General features: G+C 37.9%; 1 protein-coding gene across 1 annotated transcript in view; it reads left to right on the forward strand.

Moving 5' to 3' along the window:
* Positions 1-18,555, forward strand: part of PIEZO2 (piezo type mechanosensitive ion channel component 2) — a 287,036-nt gene that overhangs the window by 229,133 nt on the left and 39,348 nt on the right. The window contains exons 28-34 of the mRNA XM_032746936.3: positions 4,579-4,822; positions 6,019-6,115; positions 7,923-8,082; positions 9,857-9,946; positions 11,834-11,955; positions 12,781-12,852; positions 16,926-17,029. Coding sequence (XP_032602827.2) covers positions 4,579-4,822; positions 6,019-6,115; positions 7,923-8,082; positions 9,857-9,946; positions 11,834-11,955; positions 12,781-12,852; positions 16,926-17,029 — 889 coding nt within the window. The remainder of the gene's footprint in view (positions 1-4,578; positions 4,823-6,018; positions 6,116-7,922; positions 8,083-9,856; positions 9,947-11,833; positions 11,956-12,780; positions 12,853-16,925; positions 17,030-18,555) is intronic.

Below are 18,555 nucleotides of genomic sequence, written 5' to 3' on the forward strand. Positions count from 1 at the left end.
TCCAAAGGACTTTGAAACAGAAATAAGAACAAAGAATCGAAATGGGAGCTTTTAGAATGACACAGGATTTAAAGCAACCTCAATGAGAATAATCCTTTACCACAGTCTCTAATGCTGGAAAAGTCTCATTTCAGTTCCCAAGCAGTTTTCAGACATTCTCTTAGACATTGTCAGGGAAAAAAAACCATTGAGACTGTCATCTGTTTTTTTCAACCTAGAAGCAGAAATAGCCATTGAACTGTCTCTTTTTATACCTGTACTCTGGGAACCATCATGAGGGGAGTCAGGTAAAATGTCTGAAAGGCAATTGTAATGCCAGTTTTGGAACTGTAACATTAGGTTAGCGAGATAGAACCTGCAAATGAACATTACAGGCTTCCTGTCATATTTCAAGCAATTAAATATTCTGTTGCTAAAAAAAATGAGCCTCAACAAATAACACAATTGTGAATTTTGGTATTTTTAAGGCAGATACAAGCATGAAGGAAGGACTTCACTGGTAAAAAATAATTCTAAAAGAATATCAGTTCCTTGAGAGGGTGTAACAAAAATAGTAGGAACTGAGACCTAGGGATCCACAACACCAGATTTGAAGAAGACCATTGAAATAAGGAAGGTAGTTCTCAAAAGATTAGATGTTGCTATTGACAGAGGGAAAATCAATAAAACTCCCTTCTGAAAGCTGAAATAGAGCTCCATGGGGAGGGTTTGAGGATGGAAGCTGGGTTGGGAACATTAGCGATATTGAGATTAGAAGGGGAAACAAGCTCTGATGCAGGGTCACACAGGCTGCTAAGAGTGTAAGGAACAGGAGACATGGAAGAAAGAAAAAAGAAATTTGGGAGTAGCTGAAGCTTACTGATCTGTATAGGGACAATATGTCATCAGAGGAAGGCTACAGGAGGAGCCTTGGGGTTATATGAAGGTGGGTATCACACTCAAAGCAGGGGTCTGCTAAGGAAAAACAGTGAAGCTACATAACAGCAGCTCCTCCAGCATGAAGAAGCCTTGAGCTGCATCCATCACCAAAATAGCTCTCACCAGTGTGTAAGCAGAAGTGTGTTCTTCCCCTATATTTCAAAGGAGGACATTTGGCTGAGGACAAATACCTTTCCTGAAAGGGATTATTGGCTGCAGCCTCAGCAACTCTTGGTGCCTGCAGGCAGAAGTCCAGGCACTAGGCTGGTCATAGCCAAACACATCGTGTAGCATGCCAGGAAAACAACTACACCTAGAGCAATCTCTCTGCAACAGGCTGGATTATATTACAGTTAAAAATTAATTCCTGTGGAAATAAAATATTGAAGCAATCATGGTAAGACAGATAAAACTTTAGAAAAGAAAAGCAGATAATTTGATATAGAGAGCCATCTGAAGTTAAAATAGCTTTGATGGATGTGTGGAATGAACTTCAGACTTTGTCTTCCTTGGTTTTGAGCAAATTGATATGGTAATTTTTTCCAAACTGTTATCCAGAGTATTAGTGGGTTCTACTAATGACATGGTTGGAAAAGCAGTGGGTTTTATTTCTCATTAATCTTTCGGGTTTCTTCTGCATAATTTCTCATTCAGAGGCTGTCATGCCATAGTCAAAGCCGTAGTCAGATGCTTTTGGTGCACTGGTGTAGTGGCTAATCTTACTCGGATGTGTGACTGTGTTCTTAGCCTCCTGCTGCACCTTCCCACCTTTCTGCATTCATCACACAAGCACTGAGTTGGTTCAGAGGCTAATTGGACAGAAAAGTATCCATTCCTTCTGTCCTCCTTAAAGTAAAGAAACTTTTGCAAATTTTCTTCTTGAAACTATTTCAAAGAACCAAAGTCAAAAAAGAGATTGAAATGCAGAGCTGAAGGGATGACAAGGGGTGGGACTGTCCCCTTGGGAACCAGCTGTGCAGACTTCTGAGGTGTATTGTTAAATATCACATCCTGAGGGTGGCCTTTTGCTCTTGGTGAATGAAAGGGGATTTAAAGAACACTTAGAAAATGAGAGTTTGGTAGAGTTACATGACATTAAACTAATGATCTGTGTGGTCTACAGTGAAAGCATAAAATCACAGTATATGCTATCCAAGATTTAGCATTTTCTCCTGTCTGTGTAGAAGACAGGATAAACAAAACCCTTGTGGGTTTGTGTAGGGTATTTTTAACTGTTGGGGTGTCGTCCTTCAGCCTCCCACTGTTGCATTATGATCCCAGACCAAGGAATCGAAATTCCTCACTTCCTAATGTTCTGGGCTTTGAGGCAGAATTAAAAATTTACGTATGAGAGTGTGTCAAATGATTTGAGAGGTAACATGCAGAGGACTCCCCACCTTCCTGCTCTTACAGAATTTGACCTATCCATGTCAATTAGTGAAAATTAGGGACATGCATGACTCTGTGCTGCAACAAAGATCTTGCATATTGTAACTGAAAGAAACATGATTTCAGGAAAATTTTTATCTACTTGAAACAACTTTAGTGGTTCTTTCTATTGTGTTCAATGTGGGAATGTGTGCTTCTTGGGATAGCACAGAAGTACCTTGGATGGTTGATGGTTTTCATTGTTTAGGTGTGTTTTGGCTGGCATGTTCAAACACCATTTTTTGAAATGTCCACTCCAAGATGAATTCTTGGGAGCCATTCTAATTGTTGGATTTGCTTGTAACTGCACAGCTATAAATGCTTTCCATCTTAAAGGACTACATAATTTGTCACTTGACACAGTTGTAGTGCCTCCTCCCTTCTGAGAATTTTTTCCGTTACATGTGGTTTTGTTGTTTCGTTGGTTTAGAGATGCCCAAGGCTATTATATTTAATGTATATTTTGGATATAAGAAGAACAGGTACATGTAATATTTTAGAAGACTGTTAAAATGTATCAAATGGCTACCAATATAGTGAAGAAATAGTTAGATTATTGTCTTCCTTTTAATATTCTCTCTAGAAGTTTTAAGAGTGGTACCTGCTGCTGATTATGACTGAAGCAAATTCCACATGAATATGCTGGGAAGTTTGGATTGAGACAGTCCTGGTTGTCTCTAGGAGTCAGAGTTCATTTTTATTGAAGAGTATTAAGACATTGCTGGTTTTTGGATCAATTTGATTCTATTTTGGGCTTTTCTCAAAATATACTGATGCATTTTGTTGGTAGCAAAGGACAAGCCTTTTGAAATAGAGCACTGTCAGGAAAGTGATCTTTTCCTAGCCATTCCACACACCAAAAATTATTATTAAAGGAATAACAAACAGAGTAATATTTTCTGGAGAAACAATGAGAGCACTATTTCTGGTGTACATCAAGTTAATGAAGACCTCTTCAACTGATGTCTTCTTCATTGTCCCAGGGCATATTGATTCTTTGTTAATGTTTTATCACCCAGAACCCAGTAACATCTCCAAAGTCATTATATTTTCAGATTTCACAGGCAGTAGTTCACAAATTTCTTAAATATTTGTGGTAAATAAACATAAAGGAGCTTTCTTTCTACCTTTCATTAAATGCCTCTCTGGTAAAATGTGTAATACAGGCCTATAAATGTAAGACTATAAATACATACTCCTAGAAAGTTCTGAGCCTGAGAACATCAAGCAGCAGGGGCCATTTTATGTGGCTTCATACAGTGCATTTAGTTCATTTACTTCCTGCATGGTTTGGCTTAGGTATATGTGCACTCCTGTAGCTCTGTCTCCCTGCCTGGTTTCCTGACAAATGTAGTTACACAGCCTGGGTGAACAGACTCTGAAAACACAGATCTGGAATCAAAACATTATAAACAGGAGGAAACTAAGAATTAGTTGGTTTTACAGTGTTTAACTATATGTAGTATTTGGTATTGCCTTTGGCAGATATTCTTGTTTGAAAGCTCACTGAGTCAATATTAAGTCAATGTTTTAAGGAATCTGAAAACACCAAATTGTTTCTGTTTCTTTCTCACTGTGGGCCAGGCTGATTTCAGATAGCTCCTTCTCAGAGCTTCCTGGAAAACATTTCAGTAAATTCTATCACATTTCTGTTCTGTAGAAACCTTCTGCCCCTCAAAACTTTTGCAGTTGATCTCCATTAGAGAAAGATATTTTTAGCAGCTGTTTATGAAAACTAGTCTTTGACCAGGCTGAATTCCCTAGAAGTTATCAATAAATATGGAATTGTTTGCAGTGATGTACTGTAGTTAGCTTTTTAAAATAGATTTGCTATACTATTTCTCAGACTTCTTGTAACATGATCTCAGACAGCCTTTAGATCTCATATATGGCATTGCAGATAATATCCCTCCATTGTGAATTTTGGTGAGAACAGGTTTTCCTCCCTTCCATGGTACAAGGCTTGATCCTGAAGCAAGCACGGCACCCTGACCAGGTGTAGCAAGGTGCTTATGCACAGGAAGGAGCTGAAGTGAAATGGATGAGCCGGGCAGTCCCGTGCATGAACCAAACCCCCTTACTGTATGTGGGTGCTGAGTGCCTGCAGAAATATTGAGGTGTGAGGATGGCCAGAAGACCTTGGGCACAAGTGTCAGCCAGTAGTGCAGAAAGAGGAAATATAGCATTGCCCTCAGAAAAAAATGTAACTTTTTCTCCTTGTTTTACTTCTAGGTCCTACTTAGACATGTATAAGGTGATAATATTTAGTTACCTCTTCTGGTTTGTGCTTACCATAATCTTCATCACGGGAACCACAAGGATCAGCATATTCTGTATGGGCTACTTGGTGGCCTGCTTCTATTTCCTTCTCTTTGGTGGAGACCTGTTGCTGAAGCCCATTAGGAGCATTCTGCGTTACTGGGACTGGCTGATTGCCTACAATGTCTTCGTGATCACCATGAAGAACATCCTGTCGGTAGGGAGCTGCTGCCTTTCCTCTGCCCTCTCTTTCATTGGAAATGTGCAATTTCCAATGAAACTGTGTGTTGAGTGGTCATTAAAAATCCTTTTTCAGGACTACAGGCTTCTGCAAGCACAAAGCAGTCTCCATTTCAATTCAGCACTGCTAGGGAATGGCAGTGCATATCCATCATAGGAAAATGTGCACCCATATGCTCAGTTGAGCTCTGTAAAACCTCACAAGCTACTTTTAAAGGGCCAGGTTCTGGTCTCTTTGCCTAATGAAGTCTCTCCTTAGAAGTCTCATGAAAAGTGGAGTGAAAAATGAGTAAGAAGTGCAAAATTAGTCATACTGTTGATAAGTAGTGCATATTTAATTAGAGAATTTATTTAAATAAAGAATTTTCAAACTAGTACAAGATGCAGTTGTGTGATGTAATGTAATTAGTGAGGTGGACTACAAAGTTACAAACTCCATTCCTGTTTCCTTTAGAACTAGTGTGAAATTCAGGTGGAAACAGATGTATTTGATAATTAAATGTCAATTTTTTCTGTAAAATATGAAAGATTTTTCTTGCATTAATTAACTCTTCTATATGTATTCTTGCAGTGGTACTGACAGGTGATTAAGACAAGCCAGTAATTTCAATCTTTTTGAAAGATAAATTTAGCTTTATTCCTGGCAGTTGCTTTTTAACTTTGAACAGTTTTAGTGCTGGACTGCAAAGAACAGACATTTTTCTTTTTACATTTATTTAAGTCACTACGCTAAAATGAAAGTGATTTATGTGTGGTTTGAATTTGCGAATGTTCTAAATGCTTACATATGTGCTTCATTTTATGCTTGGGAATTCAGTGGAGCTACATGTGTCTTAAACTTGTCCATGTGTGTTTGCAAGATTAAGTCAGTGATTTATAAAAGTTGTTTAGTTGTCACATTACATCGTATGCCAGACTTGTCCCTTTCTGTGCAAAAACGCAAACCAGCCCCACATACCTCCTATCTCACTAATAATCAAAGAATAAAATCCTGTCTAAGACTAGTTTGTGTGTCACTGGTAAAGCCACTCTTGCTTCCAAGCTGTTTTAGTAATGAGAATAATTTGACTGCCCTTGGCTGTATTATTTCTCATATAATGTAGAAAGATGCAATTTTTCTTATCCTTATTACTGCTATGTCTTGTTATATGAAACTGCCCTTTTACTTTGCAGATAGGAGCATGTGGCTACATTGAATCATTAATTGAGAAGAGTTGCTGGGTGATTCAGGCATTTAGCCTGGCTTGTACAGTTAAAGGCTACCATATTCGTAAGTACATCTTATTTTTCTCCATAATTTTCCATTAATAAAGAATCACCTTACAGTCATATTTAAGTTGTGCCTTTCCTTGATGTTTTACCTTTTGAAAAATCTTGGACCTATATTGATTAGCAACACAGAATATTGAAAATATTTCACAGAAACAAGGGGGACAAGTATACAGAGAAAACTACCAACATCCCCATACATCGACCCGCAGCCAGCGTTTGCTGTAAATGAACAATTCACAGATATTGTCACTTAACACATTTTCCCATACATGTAGGTGATGTGATACTCTGGTTTACTGCACATCTTGAGCTAAAAGGTCAGCTCACCATCACTGCATGGACAGGGCACTTCTTCCCAGCTGCACGCCCTGTGTGCAGCGTGGGCTCCCACTCCTCCCTGTGTACCAGGGTTCAGTGCTTCAAAAGGTAAACCACTTCAGCTCCCTGAAATGGCATGAAAGTGGTAATGTTTCTGCTTGCATGGAGAGTTTAGGCATTTTTTTCCTTGTGATTATTCTCATGTGGTGTTAAAAGGACTTGAGTGGATAATGTCTGTGGATGGAGGTGAGAGAAGGGATGAATGGGGTACGGAGAGCAAAGCTTTTCACATCTCAGAGAACTATTAATTTGTCTCCACTTTGTTTTGCCACCCTGGATTAACAGTTTAAAAACACCTGCAGGCATTTCAGGCATTTTTTTGTCTGTTTGTTTGGGTTTGGTTTGGTTTTTTCCTGAGTTTAAAGAGCTGTTTCAGTCTAGTGAGTCTGCAGCAAAATTCTGAATTCTGGTCATCATGATTGAGCCTAATAGGTAAGTGTGGAATAGGGGAAAAGAAAGTAAATATGAGGATGCAAATCACAGGATAAAAGGTATCCAGGAATTCTTGTGTTATCCAAAACATTTTAGGCCTCAACAGAAACTTAGGCACAGGTTTTCAAACCCCCCCTCCAGGGTTTGGGCACAGCAGGCTTTGAAGTTCTTGGAGTTTGACCTTCCAGAGCTATTAGATTGGCTTGCTTGCTTGAAAAGCCAGCTTCGAGCCAGAGCCTGTCCCTGGAGTCCTTCTACTGCCTTCTATAGGGCAGCATAGGCCACGGAGTTTATAGTCCAGCTCCACAAAACCCAGTTTTAATTTTTTAATATCCCCAAGAGAACTGTCTTACAAAGAATAAAGAAATAAAGAAATAGCCCAAGCCAAAATCTAGGGGTAGGAGGAATGGGATTTCCTCTCTGCCTGTCTCCTCCTACCCCAAAGGAAGAAGTTTTGTGGTTTCAAATATTTCTTCTCTTATGCAATGGAAAGGAGCATTGAACAGAGTTGTGGAGAGGAAAAATAAAAATATTAGATGGTGGCAGTCAAAAAATCATTTTGACAAAAATAAACCACTTATTTCTTCTGTTGATAGTGTTCTTAATTAAAAAATGAGAGAAAAAGTCACTTTGAAGAGGAGAGAACAAAAAATTTATGTATGCCATTTTAGGAAACACTGAAATCAAATAATTCAGTGTAACAAAAAATATGCTTTTTCCATTCTTTGTTTTCAAGTACATACTAAAGTAGGGTGAATTTATATGCAAATGGTTCACTTCTAATTAATTCACTTGTGGGACAGTAGCACATGGGACATCACATTGTCAGAAACTTTTCAGTTTGTTGTAAAAGAAATTACGGTATACCTCAAATTGAAATGCATGAATTTTCTTTAGGAAAATCTAAAATAATTCAAATAATTTTAAGGGCTAGGATTATTTAATTGATTAAACATTACGAAAGCATTTTTAACATTGATGGTGTCTTTTTCCAGCAACGAGCAATCCAGATTGTAAACTGCCCAGTGGAGAAGCAGGAATCATTTGGGACAGTATATGTTTTGCTTTCCTGTTGCTGCAAAGAAGAGTCTTCATGAGTTACTACTTCCTTCATGTGGTTGCAGATATAAAAGCTTCTCAGATATTAGCATCAAGGTAAAAGAAAATTTAAAAGAAATTAAATTAAACAGCTCAAATCTCTCATGGCAGCAGTACTTAACTGTTTACAATAGGTAGTACCAAAACAGTCCTTTAACATTGATTTAAACAATCCATACTAAATTCATAATTTAAAACCCAGCTTTGACACAAGAAAACAAATTAATTGAGAATCAAATAGAAATTAAACAATTCTTTCTACCAAATACCATGTGCTGCTCCTATTAAAAGCTCTGAAAGTGTGTTGCAGCGTTCTCTCAACATTGATATGCATGAGAGAGAATGCCAGAGTTTCTAAGTCTTGGAAAGAAAACATTCTGCTGTCAGAGCCTGTTTGGGGCAATTGTCCTTAGAAATCCTGTCTCAATAAATGTTGCAAGAGGAGGAAGACAGGAAAGTTCTTACATGTGGCTTGGGAAGAAAAGGGAGCACTTTTGGGAAATGTCACATCACTGAACACTGACTAGGTTTGGCAAGGAAGTGTTAACCTTGTTGGGCCTATTACACCACAAGCATTCACTCATAGCCATCACTAGCACAAACATTCTTCTGGTTTATAATATGAAGGCAGATGAGGAATGAAACACTGTTTTTAATTTCCATAAGGTTTCCAAGAAATTACTTTTGTTAGTATTGGAATAAATGTATTGTGGCTTTTTTTTTCCCTCGAAGGACATATGGACAATGATTTCTGACTGTTTTTCAGGGCAAAATTTGGCTTGCATGTAACAAAATGAAGTAGTTTTTATCTTCCTCTTCCAGGGATCATTTTAAGAAGGGGACATGTTTAACTCCCTATAATAAACAAAATTCAGCACTGTAAAGAGAGCTACCAAAAGACCTACACCTCCATCCCACATTGCATTAGGCTTTTGTTCTGGAGTGAACATAATTGAGCTGATGCCAAATTATGCTAGATAATAGCATTTTTGTACTCATTTTGTACCTCTTTTGGTGTGCTGGGTTCACTGTGAAAACAGCATAAAGCAAAATCATGATAATCAAAATACATCCTGTATAGGGAAATGTGCTTCCAGAATGAAGAGTGGACTTCTAAAATTATAGCTTTTCTTACTGAATTTCTGACAAAATAAAGGCTGTAGATATAGGCTACTTCTTTGAGAGGGACTTTTGGATTCTTTTAAGAGCCTTAAGGGTTCATGTGTAAATTAGGAAGAATGGTCATAACATTCAAATCAACGAACTGATTACATTTCTAATGTAATAGAGTGGAAACCCATATTCTTTTGGCACACCATAAACTTGCTCAAGGGTTTGTATTGTCAGATTGAAAACACCATAGTTTTCAGAGGGTAAAAGTGAAACAATCTATGCTCACCATGGCCCTGGATAAAGCTGAACCTTGCTCACAATTTCCAGGAGGACTGAGGCAGGAGATTGAGGTGATTATAATGCTGAAATGACTGTAAAGAAATCCTGAGGATGTGCAAGAAATTCTTCCTCAGCCTTGAACCTACTTATGTTTTGTGTTTTGAGGACTGGAAACTGAATTTCTTGGGCAGCTGCTAAAGGAACATACAGGCTGAGTAGGGTTCACAACATTTGGCCCCAGATCTTGAAATCATTGTCTGTAAAGATGTTACTATTTTAGAGCAACTGATTGTTTCTTTCAGGACCTGGATTAGTTTTGTTTGATGGTCATGTATAGGGGGAACATAGAATTCTCTGTGATTATTTGCCATAAGGAAAGCTTAGAAACATTTAACATATCCTCTTCTTTCTCTTTTCCTCTATCCCATATCTGATGTAGGGGTGCTGAGCTTTTTCAGGCTACAATTGTCAAGGCTGTAAAGGCAAGAATTGAAGAGGAAAAAAAATCAATGGATCAACTGAAAAGACAGTATGTATTTAATGCATTTATATATATATATACATATATATATGCATATTTCTATGCATATGCATATACCTATTTAACTGATTGCTGGTATTTATCTAGCACTTTCTTTGATAGAACACTCTCTTCTGATATTTATCCAGCACTTTCTTTTATAGAAATGCTTTACCATTATTACAATTTTGTTCTGTATATCTCTTATCTGTATTCCTGGAAAGATTTGTTGCATGACTGCTCTTTCTGTTTTATTTGTGGTTCATCCTGTAGTGTTTAAGTGCAAAATATATGTTTACCTTCACTGAAAATATTTGCATTCAGTTCAAGTGGCCTGGAGATCCTTTCTCTTTATACAGCCCATAAGTCTCTTTGGTTTCTCTTGCATGCTTCTTAGGTAACTGCAGAAAGTTCCAAAAAAAAAAAAAAGTTTCAGAGCTCCTCCACTCTGATTTATGGAAAGCCCTAACTGCTTCCTAACCAAGTGTCAAAGCCCACTCACAACAGTTTCTTCCACCCTGCGTAGCAGAAGAATCATCAGAAGATTTCAGTGATTGTATTTTCTACCTATATAGAATCATAATCATATAATTTTTTGAGTTGGAAGGGAAAAATCTAAAGGTCACCTAGTTCAACCCCCCTGTAATGAGTAGGGACATCTTCAAAGAGACTGATTTGCTCAGAGCCCCATCCAGCCTGACCTTGAATGTGTCTTGGGATGAAGCACCCACCACCTCTCTGGGAAACCTGCTCCAGGTTTTACCACTCTCATTGTAAAAGCATCTTACTTGTAGCCAATCTAAAGCAATCCTCCTTCCGTTTAAAACAATTGCCCCTTGTCCTCACAACAGACTGCAAAAAAGTTTGGGTCCATCTTTCCTATAAGCTCTCTCCAAGTACTGAATGGCTGCAATAAGATCTCTCCAGAGCCTTTTCTTCAGTCTGAACAACCCTAATTGTCACAACCTTTCCTTATAGGAGAGGTGTTTCATCCTCTAATCACTTTTCTGGCCCTCCTCTGGCCTCTCTCCAACAGGTCCAAGTCCTTCCTGTCCTGGGCACCCCAGAGTTGGATGCAGCACTGTGGGTGGAGTCTCATGATAGCAGAGGTGCAGAATGCCCTCCCTCACCCTCCTGCCTACTCTGGTTTCGATGCAGCCTGGGATGCAGCTTCATTCCTGGGCTGGGAGTGCGCACTGAGGCTCATGTCCAGCCTCTCATCCATCAGCACCTCCTCTGGCTGCTCTCAATCTGTTCATGTCCCAGCCTGTGTTGATCTCAGAATTTGCCCTGACACAGGTGCAGCACCTTGAATTTGGTCTTAACTTCATGAGATTCCTGTACACCAGCTTCTTGAGCTTGTCCAGATCCCTCCGAAATGCATCCTATCTTTCAGCTGTGACAACAGCACCACACAGCTGGGTGTCATCTGCAAACTTGATGATTCCACTTCATCCCCAGACTGTAAAAATAGCACTGGACCCTCAAGGGACACCATTTGTCACTGATGTCCATTGAGACAAATGATCTTAAAGGGTGAAGATGTAAAACAAACAGTGCAGGAACAGCCAAATCCCTGGTTCAGAGTGGCAAGTTTCAGGAAAAGCACTGCATTAGGTAGAAGTCATTTTTTTCTCAGTGCTTCAAAATATGATAGTTGAGTGGGAGAAAGTAAACCAGTCATGATAGCAGGAAATCCAGCTCTCACTGACCACAGAGTGAACATCTATGCTTGGTCCTCCCAGCCAGCCCCTTCAGAGCAATGTAACTCCTTCTGTTTAAGGATAGGACTAACAGCAGTGTGGAATATGTGTGTGTGTGTGTATGCATGTGTTTAATGCTTGCTTTCCAGAGGGGGTGAAGGTGTAAATCTAATAAGGTTTTTCCTTTTGCTAGAATGGATCGCATCAAAGCCAGGCAGCAAAAATACAAGAAGGGTAAAGAGAGGATGCTAAGCATGAACCAGGAGTCCTCAGAGGGGCCAGAGATTCGGAAGGTTTCTGAAGAAGATGATGAAGGTACCATTAGCTACTCCTGTACCATATTTGCATAAGGATCTGCTAGACCTGCTAGTTGGACAAGTGATAAATTTTTCTTGAAAACTACCAGCATGTAACAACATTGTTAGCTGAGTATCAGTTTCAGACTCAATTCGGCCAAAAAAAAAACAAAACCAAAAAAATCTGTGTTATGTACTATAACAAGGTTTAGAGAAAATGGTTTGCTTTGATGATATTTTTGGTTAACTTCAGGCTTTTGGCAAAGAGCTGAAAAGAGTCAGAGGTTTGTTTTGGTAAAAATCATTATCTATAAACCACAGTTTTACCAATAGGCAGCACCAACATTTTTCCAGAGATGTTTGCTGGATGCTGTTCTGGGTTTTTTTCAGTCACCAAAACGTTTGTGTGCTTTTAAATGTTATTTAAAATCATGGACACAGATAACATCATACTTATCTAGTGCCACATTTCCAGCATTGACCTGGGATCAGCACTTACTGGATTTAAAAAATTTGGAGTCTTAAATGTAAGGGGATTTAAGAAGAGAGAATTTTTTTTCCTCTTTAAATTATAGTCAACTGTGACAGTATGTTTTAAAACACAAACCCCAACTTTTCAGCTGTTTTAGAGTGGAATGCTGTTTTAACTACTGCATAAATCAGAGTACTTCTGCTTAGTAGCCATGGTTTTGAATTATTTTAATATTAAATGTACTCAGTAGACATAAGATCTGATGTTCTCAGGAGATTTTAGCTCTTTTGAGAGAAATTTAAAATTATTAATCAGTGTAAGAAATATGTTTCTCATTTTGTAAAATTAATATTTGAACATATTTTATTTTAGGAGATGCAGACAAAGAGAAAGCCAAGGGCAAAAAAAAGCTGTGGTGGCGGCCTTGGGTTGATCATGCTTCCAGTAGGTTTTCTCAATCCTCTTACAAATATGTGGATTTAACCCTTATATCCTTGACCAGAATGAAGGCATTCCCATAGCCTGTTTGTTTTATGCCTGATTTTGTGATTGTGACTTGATAGAAGGCTTGGGGTTTTTTTTCAAAAAGTGATTTCTACTTTCCAGTCTTCAAAGAATTTAACTATATTTTGAACTTCTGTGTGTTGGAAGCATAGCTAGCACATGATACTTTGACAATTCTTAGAAAAATAGCAAATCAGATAAACATGTGCTGAAAAGAATCTGGCTCGACCTCAAAGGTTACAACTCCCTGATACTGCAGAGCTCAATATATTTAACAATGTAAATGTGAAATTTTGACAAGGCATTCTAAGATTAGTTATAATTTCTTTTTCATAAACACATATCATACATCTTTTTATGGTTCATCAGTCATTCTAGTATCAACTGTAGAAATCTGAGCAGAACAGTAAGGCAGGAAGACATAGAATAGGCTGTGTAGAGCTCAGCTCCAACTCTCTGATGACACTTCAATGTGTTGTTGATGCCTGTTGTTTTGGTATTTCCATTTTTTTAGTGTTTACCTGAGAGCAAAAATCTGTCTAGCTTTGTGCAGAAGAAATTATTAGCATGTGTCACTCATATAATTGGTGCATTATGATATTTTAGTGTGTTTGTAGCCTAGCCCAGCCATATGATAGACTTTGCTATGTTATGGATTTGGTAGAACAGGAGAGTTGAGTAGGCTGCAATCTCAAATCAGATGTCTTTCAATTGGATGTTTCTTGAATGAAATCAGACATTAACTGTTTAGTAACGTCTGAAAATGAAAAAAAAAAAAAACTTAAATGCAGGGCATTGATTAGAGTTAAATCATAGAAACACAGGATCACAGAATGTGCTGAGTTAGAAGGGACCCATCAGGGGATCATCCAGTCCAACTCCTGGCCCTGCACAGGACCATCCCCAAGAGTCACACCATGTGCTGAGAGCTTTATCCAAACACTTCTTGAACTCTGCCAGGCTGGTGCTGGGGCCACTTCCCTGGGGAGCCTGTTCCAGTGCCTAACCACTCTCTGGGTGAAAAACTTCCTGATATCCATCCTAAACCCCCCCAGTTCAGCTTCATGCATTAAAAATATGAATGTCTATATTGTGTTTGGTCATTTACTTTAAGAGCTACTCCAAGTCATAATCTTATGCATTTACATACTGTTTCATTACCTATGTGTATTTATTTATAAATTCAGCAGACATATATTTGCCAGCAGTGTTTACCAAAACATGGGATCTTTATTTCTATCAAGTCACAAGTAAACTGTTCCTCTATTTTTATTTTTCTAAAGGGCACATTGCCACTTTAGAGAGACCTATCCTTTTCAAAAGCCTTATGAAAATAAAATTCCTGTCCCATAATTTCATTAGAACAACAATGAAAAAACAGATTAAAACTATAATTTGTAAGTTTTTTCTATAGAATTTCAACCTATCATGACTTTGAAGGAATTGGATATGGTCTCTTGTTTATTCACCACTGGTTTTGTAGTAAGAAGAATTGCACAGAGAGATATTGACTTTGGCTTTTACTTATTTCATCCTCATTATTTAATGTTCTTGGGTGGCAAGTTGCATTTTGGTGTTTAAATATTGAGCATTCTTGAAATTATTTACTGCAATAATGCAAAACCTTGTGGGAAACATCACAGACCCTGACCCTACAAGTAGCAGTTTCCTGTCACGTGCCTTGCATCCATTCTCAGTGAAGCATGGCACTGACAGTAGGTGTTTACAAGCATACAGACTGGGAATAGACTGATATTCCACACTCGTTCTTTTTGGAACACCTCTCTAACTGCAGCATTCTGCACCATTATTCATCTCAGTAAATGGGTTTGTGGGTGTATATATGCATACATCGAAGTCACTCAAGCTTGAAGTTTTAAATTTAGATTTTTATTGTTATTTTTATATCACTTGTTATAATTTTATTGTGCAGAAAGAGACCTCATTTTGTATATCGTAGCAATTAAAACAGTCATGAATTTGGGTCTGAGTAGAACAGATAAAAATATCAGTGAGGATTTCCTCATTGACAGTCACTTAAAATCTCCCTTGTAGGGTGGTGTGGTTCCTCCTGTGCTTGTGGATTATTTTTGAGGTCCCACAAAGATCAGAAGGAGTTAGGACCACATGCTTAGATTCTCCTGGGTGACACGGTTGTGTCTGATGTAGTGCAAAAGATGGTGACCTCAGCTGTCCCAGCTCTTTCTCTTTGGGCACAAGCAGATGATGAGATCATGCTTTCTCCTGCATGGTTCCTCTTCTGCCTCCTCCATCTCATCCCACAAAAAGCCTGTACGTCCCTTTTCTCAGTAGGAGGAAGCCACATTTTGCAGTACAAGCAGAATCTCTCAAGTCCAGTCTGGCCATGAATTGTGTTGCTAGTAGAACTTGGTCTCTTCAGGAAGCCTTGTAGGTGACTGACATGGCGCTTGCTCCATTTTGATGTGTGCAAGAATGCATTATTGCTATTCAATCATACCTCTCTCTTGAGCTGTGAAAGGGATGTAACTGCTATGCTGGAGGGTCCCCTCAGATACATTTTAACCTAAACATTTTGTAGGGAGATCAATGTAGTTTTATTTGCTTCCAGATCAGACATTCCAAGCCTGACTGAGTACTACTCTGAGCTTTACAGAGCTGCACGGCTGTAGAGGTTTTCCCTAATGTCAAACCTTACCCAGCTGATCTTCTGCAATTGAAAATTTCTGTTGCTGACTGCAAGATACCATTTTATGAAAGATAACTGCAGAGTGCTGGCTCTTAAAATACTTTCATCTCTTCAACATATTTAAATGGGCCTTCTTGGAAGGCTCAGCACCAAAAAATCCATTTGTTTCATACAGGAAATTTCCAGACTTTCTTTTCACCTCAGTGCAACAATTGGAATGGCTGAAGTGGACTTTCTGTCCCTCTGCAGGGCAATCATAGATGCTAAAATCATAAGTGGGCACATGAGGCACAAAATTCCCTCTGTGAGAGAGTTTTAGATGGCAAAGTTATGAACCAAAGATCAGTGCCAGCAAATTTCACAGCCTTACCCTGAGGTTTGTAAATAGTTATACGGGATCATCTGTGCACACAGGATCTGTGTAGAATTCAAGGTATGATTGAATTACAACTGTTACCTTTCCAAAGACCTGTAATGATTGATAGATAAAATTTTGTATAAATACTTATTGCTCCATATATCCAGATTTTGTAAATTTTCATCTAAATAACTGTTCATTCAAATATTTCAGCTTAAATGTTGCAATTAACAGTTTTCACTGCTGAATGTAATGCTGTGATTTTTTTTTTCTCTTGCTCATTACCTTATTTTTATTTCTTTTGTTTCCCTTTTTTATTCATGTAGGCCTGTTGCCATCTGTGAAATAAAAACATTGCTTCTGTTCAAGGATATAAGGCCTAGTTTAATCACTGTGTACCTATGCTGTATCAAGGTTTCAGAATCATTCTGAATCCATGGGCAAAAAATTGAAACTCATTTCAATCATATTAATAGAATCCAAGTGATTTGTTTTAAACAAGCCAGGGTTTTTCATTACCTCATCAAACTAATACTATCCTATTGCCTAGCTTAAGGGACTCCCTCAGTGTTTTAAAGAGAAATTCTGTATTTTTTGTCCAGTGGTACTGTTCACGTAAGTTCATTTACTTACCTGCTGGGCTTTTTTTTACTCCCTTGAATAATTTTAGGTCCCCAATAAATTTAGACTTAATTGTCATTTTTCTCTAAAAATGTAACCTTGTAACTTGATAAACTTCAATCCTTTTCTTTACATTTTCTTCTTATAGGGATGCTTTCCTTAGTTCCTGTATAGTTCTTATTCATGCCCAAAGTATTGCAGCCTAACATCAAATAAATGGCCTGGGACCTTTTCACCTCTTGCTTCTTCTCTGTTTTCACCTCTCCTGGTTATGAATTTTTAAATGACTGGCTACCTGTTATAGGTCTTGGGGGAGTTGAAAATAGAACTTTTCAGAAAAGTAAAAAAAAATTTTGTTTCACTTAGTGGTCAGAAGTGGAAATTATTATTTGTTTGAGACGGATAGTGAAGAGGAAGAGGAAGAGGAAAAAAAAGAAGAGGAAGAGCCTCGAAAAAAGTCAGCTTTTCAGGTACTTTATGGTAATTTGCTCTCTCATTGAGCTCTGGAAAAAAATGTACATTTCTCATAGCAAAGGCACATATGTTAAAGCTTCCAGTTCCTCTAAAGTAGTCCTGAAAAGTATTAGAAATTAAATTTCTTGCTACTTTAAAATGTAAGTTTGTTTTATGCTTTAAGCGTTGCCACATTCCTACTGAAACTATACTAGTGTCATATCTTCATTCACTTATGACTGTAGATAACAAAAATGCAAAAAACAAAGGTTAAGAACCCAAGCTTTACCTTTTCCTGCATTGCAATAAAGACAGTTGAGGAAGCTGACTTGCTTCTGATGCTACTATGGAATGCCTCCAGTGGGTTTTTTAGTTTTGAGGAGATGTTATCATTCCATGAAGAAATAATCCCCAAAATAAGCATGTTTTCATGGAAAAGAATATACACTTAATTTGAAAAAACCATTGAACCTAGTGGGCCAGAGAAATATATCCTTGGATTAGAAAGAGCTTGACATTAAAAATTATGAAAGGAGACTACATCCATTTATTTTCTTTCATTCTCAGGGTAGTGTTAATGAATATATTTGCATTTTTAGTGCCAGACTGTGCTAATGCAGGACAATATTATAATGTTAAAAAGATATCTGAGGTTTCCTATCTGATTTCCTCCACGTGGACTGGCTGGTATTAGACAATAACAGATACTGAATGCAGTGGCTTAAATGAATTTTTTTTTAAATGCTGCAGAAATGTTTCAGGTCTGTAACTTCAAAAGCTTAATCAAAGAAGCAGCTTTTTCCAGCTGAATATTCCCATCCAGATTCAACCTCACATCACTGCAGAACTGGCGCATTGGGGAACATCCAACCCAAGCAAGAGCAAGAAACTGCCTCCATGCTTTTCTATTCCCTAAGCCAAAATCTTTCAAACAAAGCTTCCCAGACAGCATTACTGGAAGAAATGTTTTAATTAACTCATTAATAAAATGTGCCTTTGGTTTATATACTAACACTACATTACATTGCCAGGTGGTTACATTTGTTAAATGCCTGCATGGCAATGACATGAAAAAAAAATAAATCTGGCCTTAATAAAGGCAAAACAAATCTAGATCAAAATACTGTGATAACTAAATTTTGTTTTCTAGTATTGCACTTTTTTTTTATTATTTATTTTGCATTTAGCTTACCTTGGGCCACAGAAATGGCTTATGACTTTCTAGGTCGTTTTTCTTTCTGGTTTTCATGCAGCTATAGAATAAAGTTTACATTCTTGTTTCTGCTGATTTTTGAAAAAATTGGTGACAGTATTTTGTACAGATGTGCTGGTGCCAAGCACTGAGTTAAAGAGTTCTAAACTTGAGGTCAGAAGTTAACAAGATTGTTTCATTTATGCTGGGATTTGGGTTTTTTGTTCCTCTCAGTCCTGAAACTATCAGTTTAAGGATGGAGGATCTGTTCATTATTTCAAAATTTGGTCAAACATTCTAGATAGGTGGCCTGTTCTGCAGTATGTGCAGTATAAATATGCTGGATGGCTT

The sequence above is a fragment of the Taeniopygia guttata genome, chromosome 2 (assembly GCF_048771995.1).
Source record: "Taeniopygia guttata chromosome 2, bTaeGut7.mat, whole genome shotgun sequence".
Lineage (NCBI taxonomy): Eukaryota > Metazoa > Chordata > Aves > Passeriformes > Estrildidae > Taeniopygia > Taeniopygia guttata.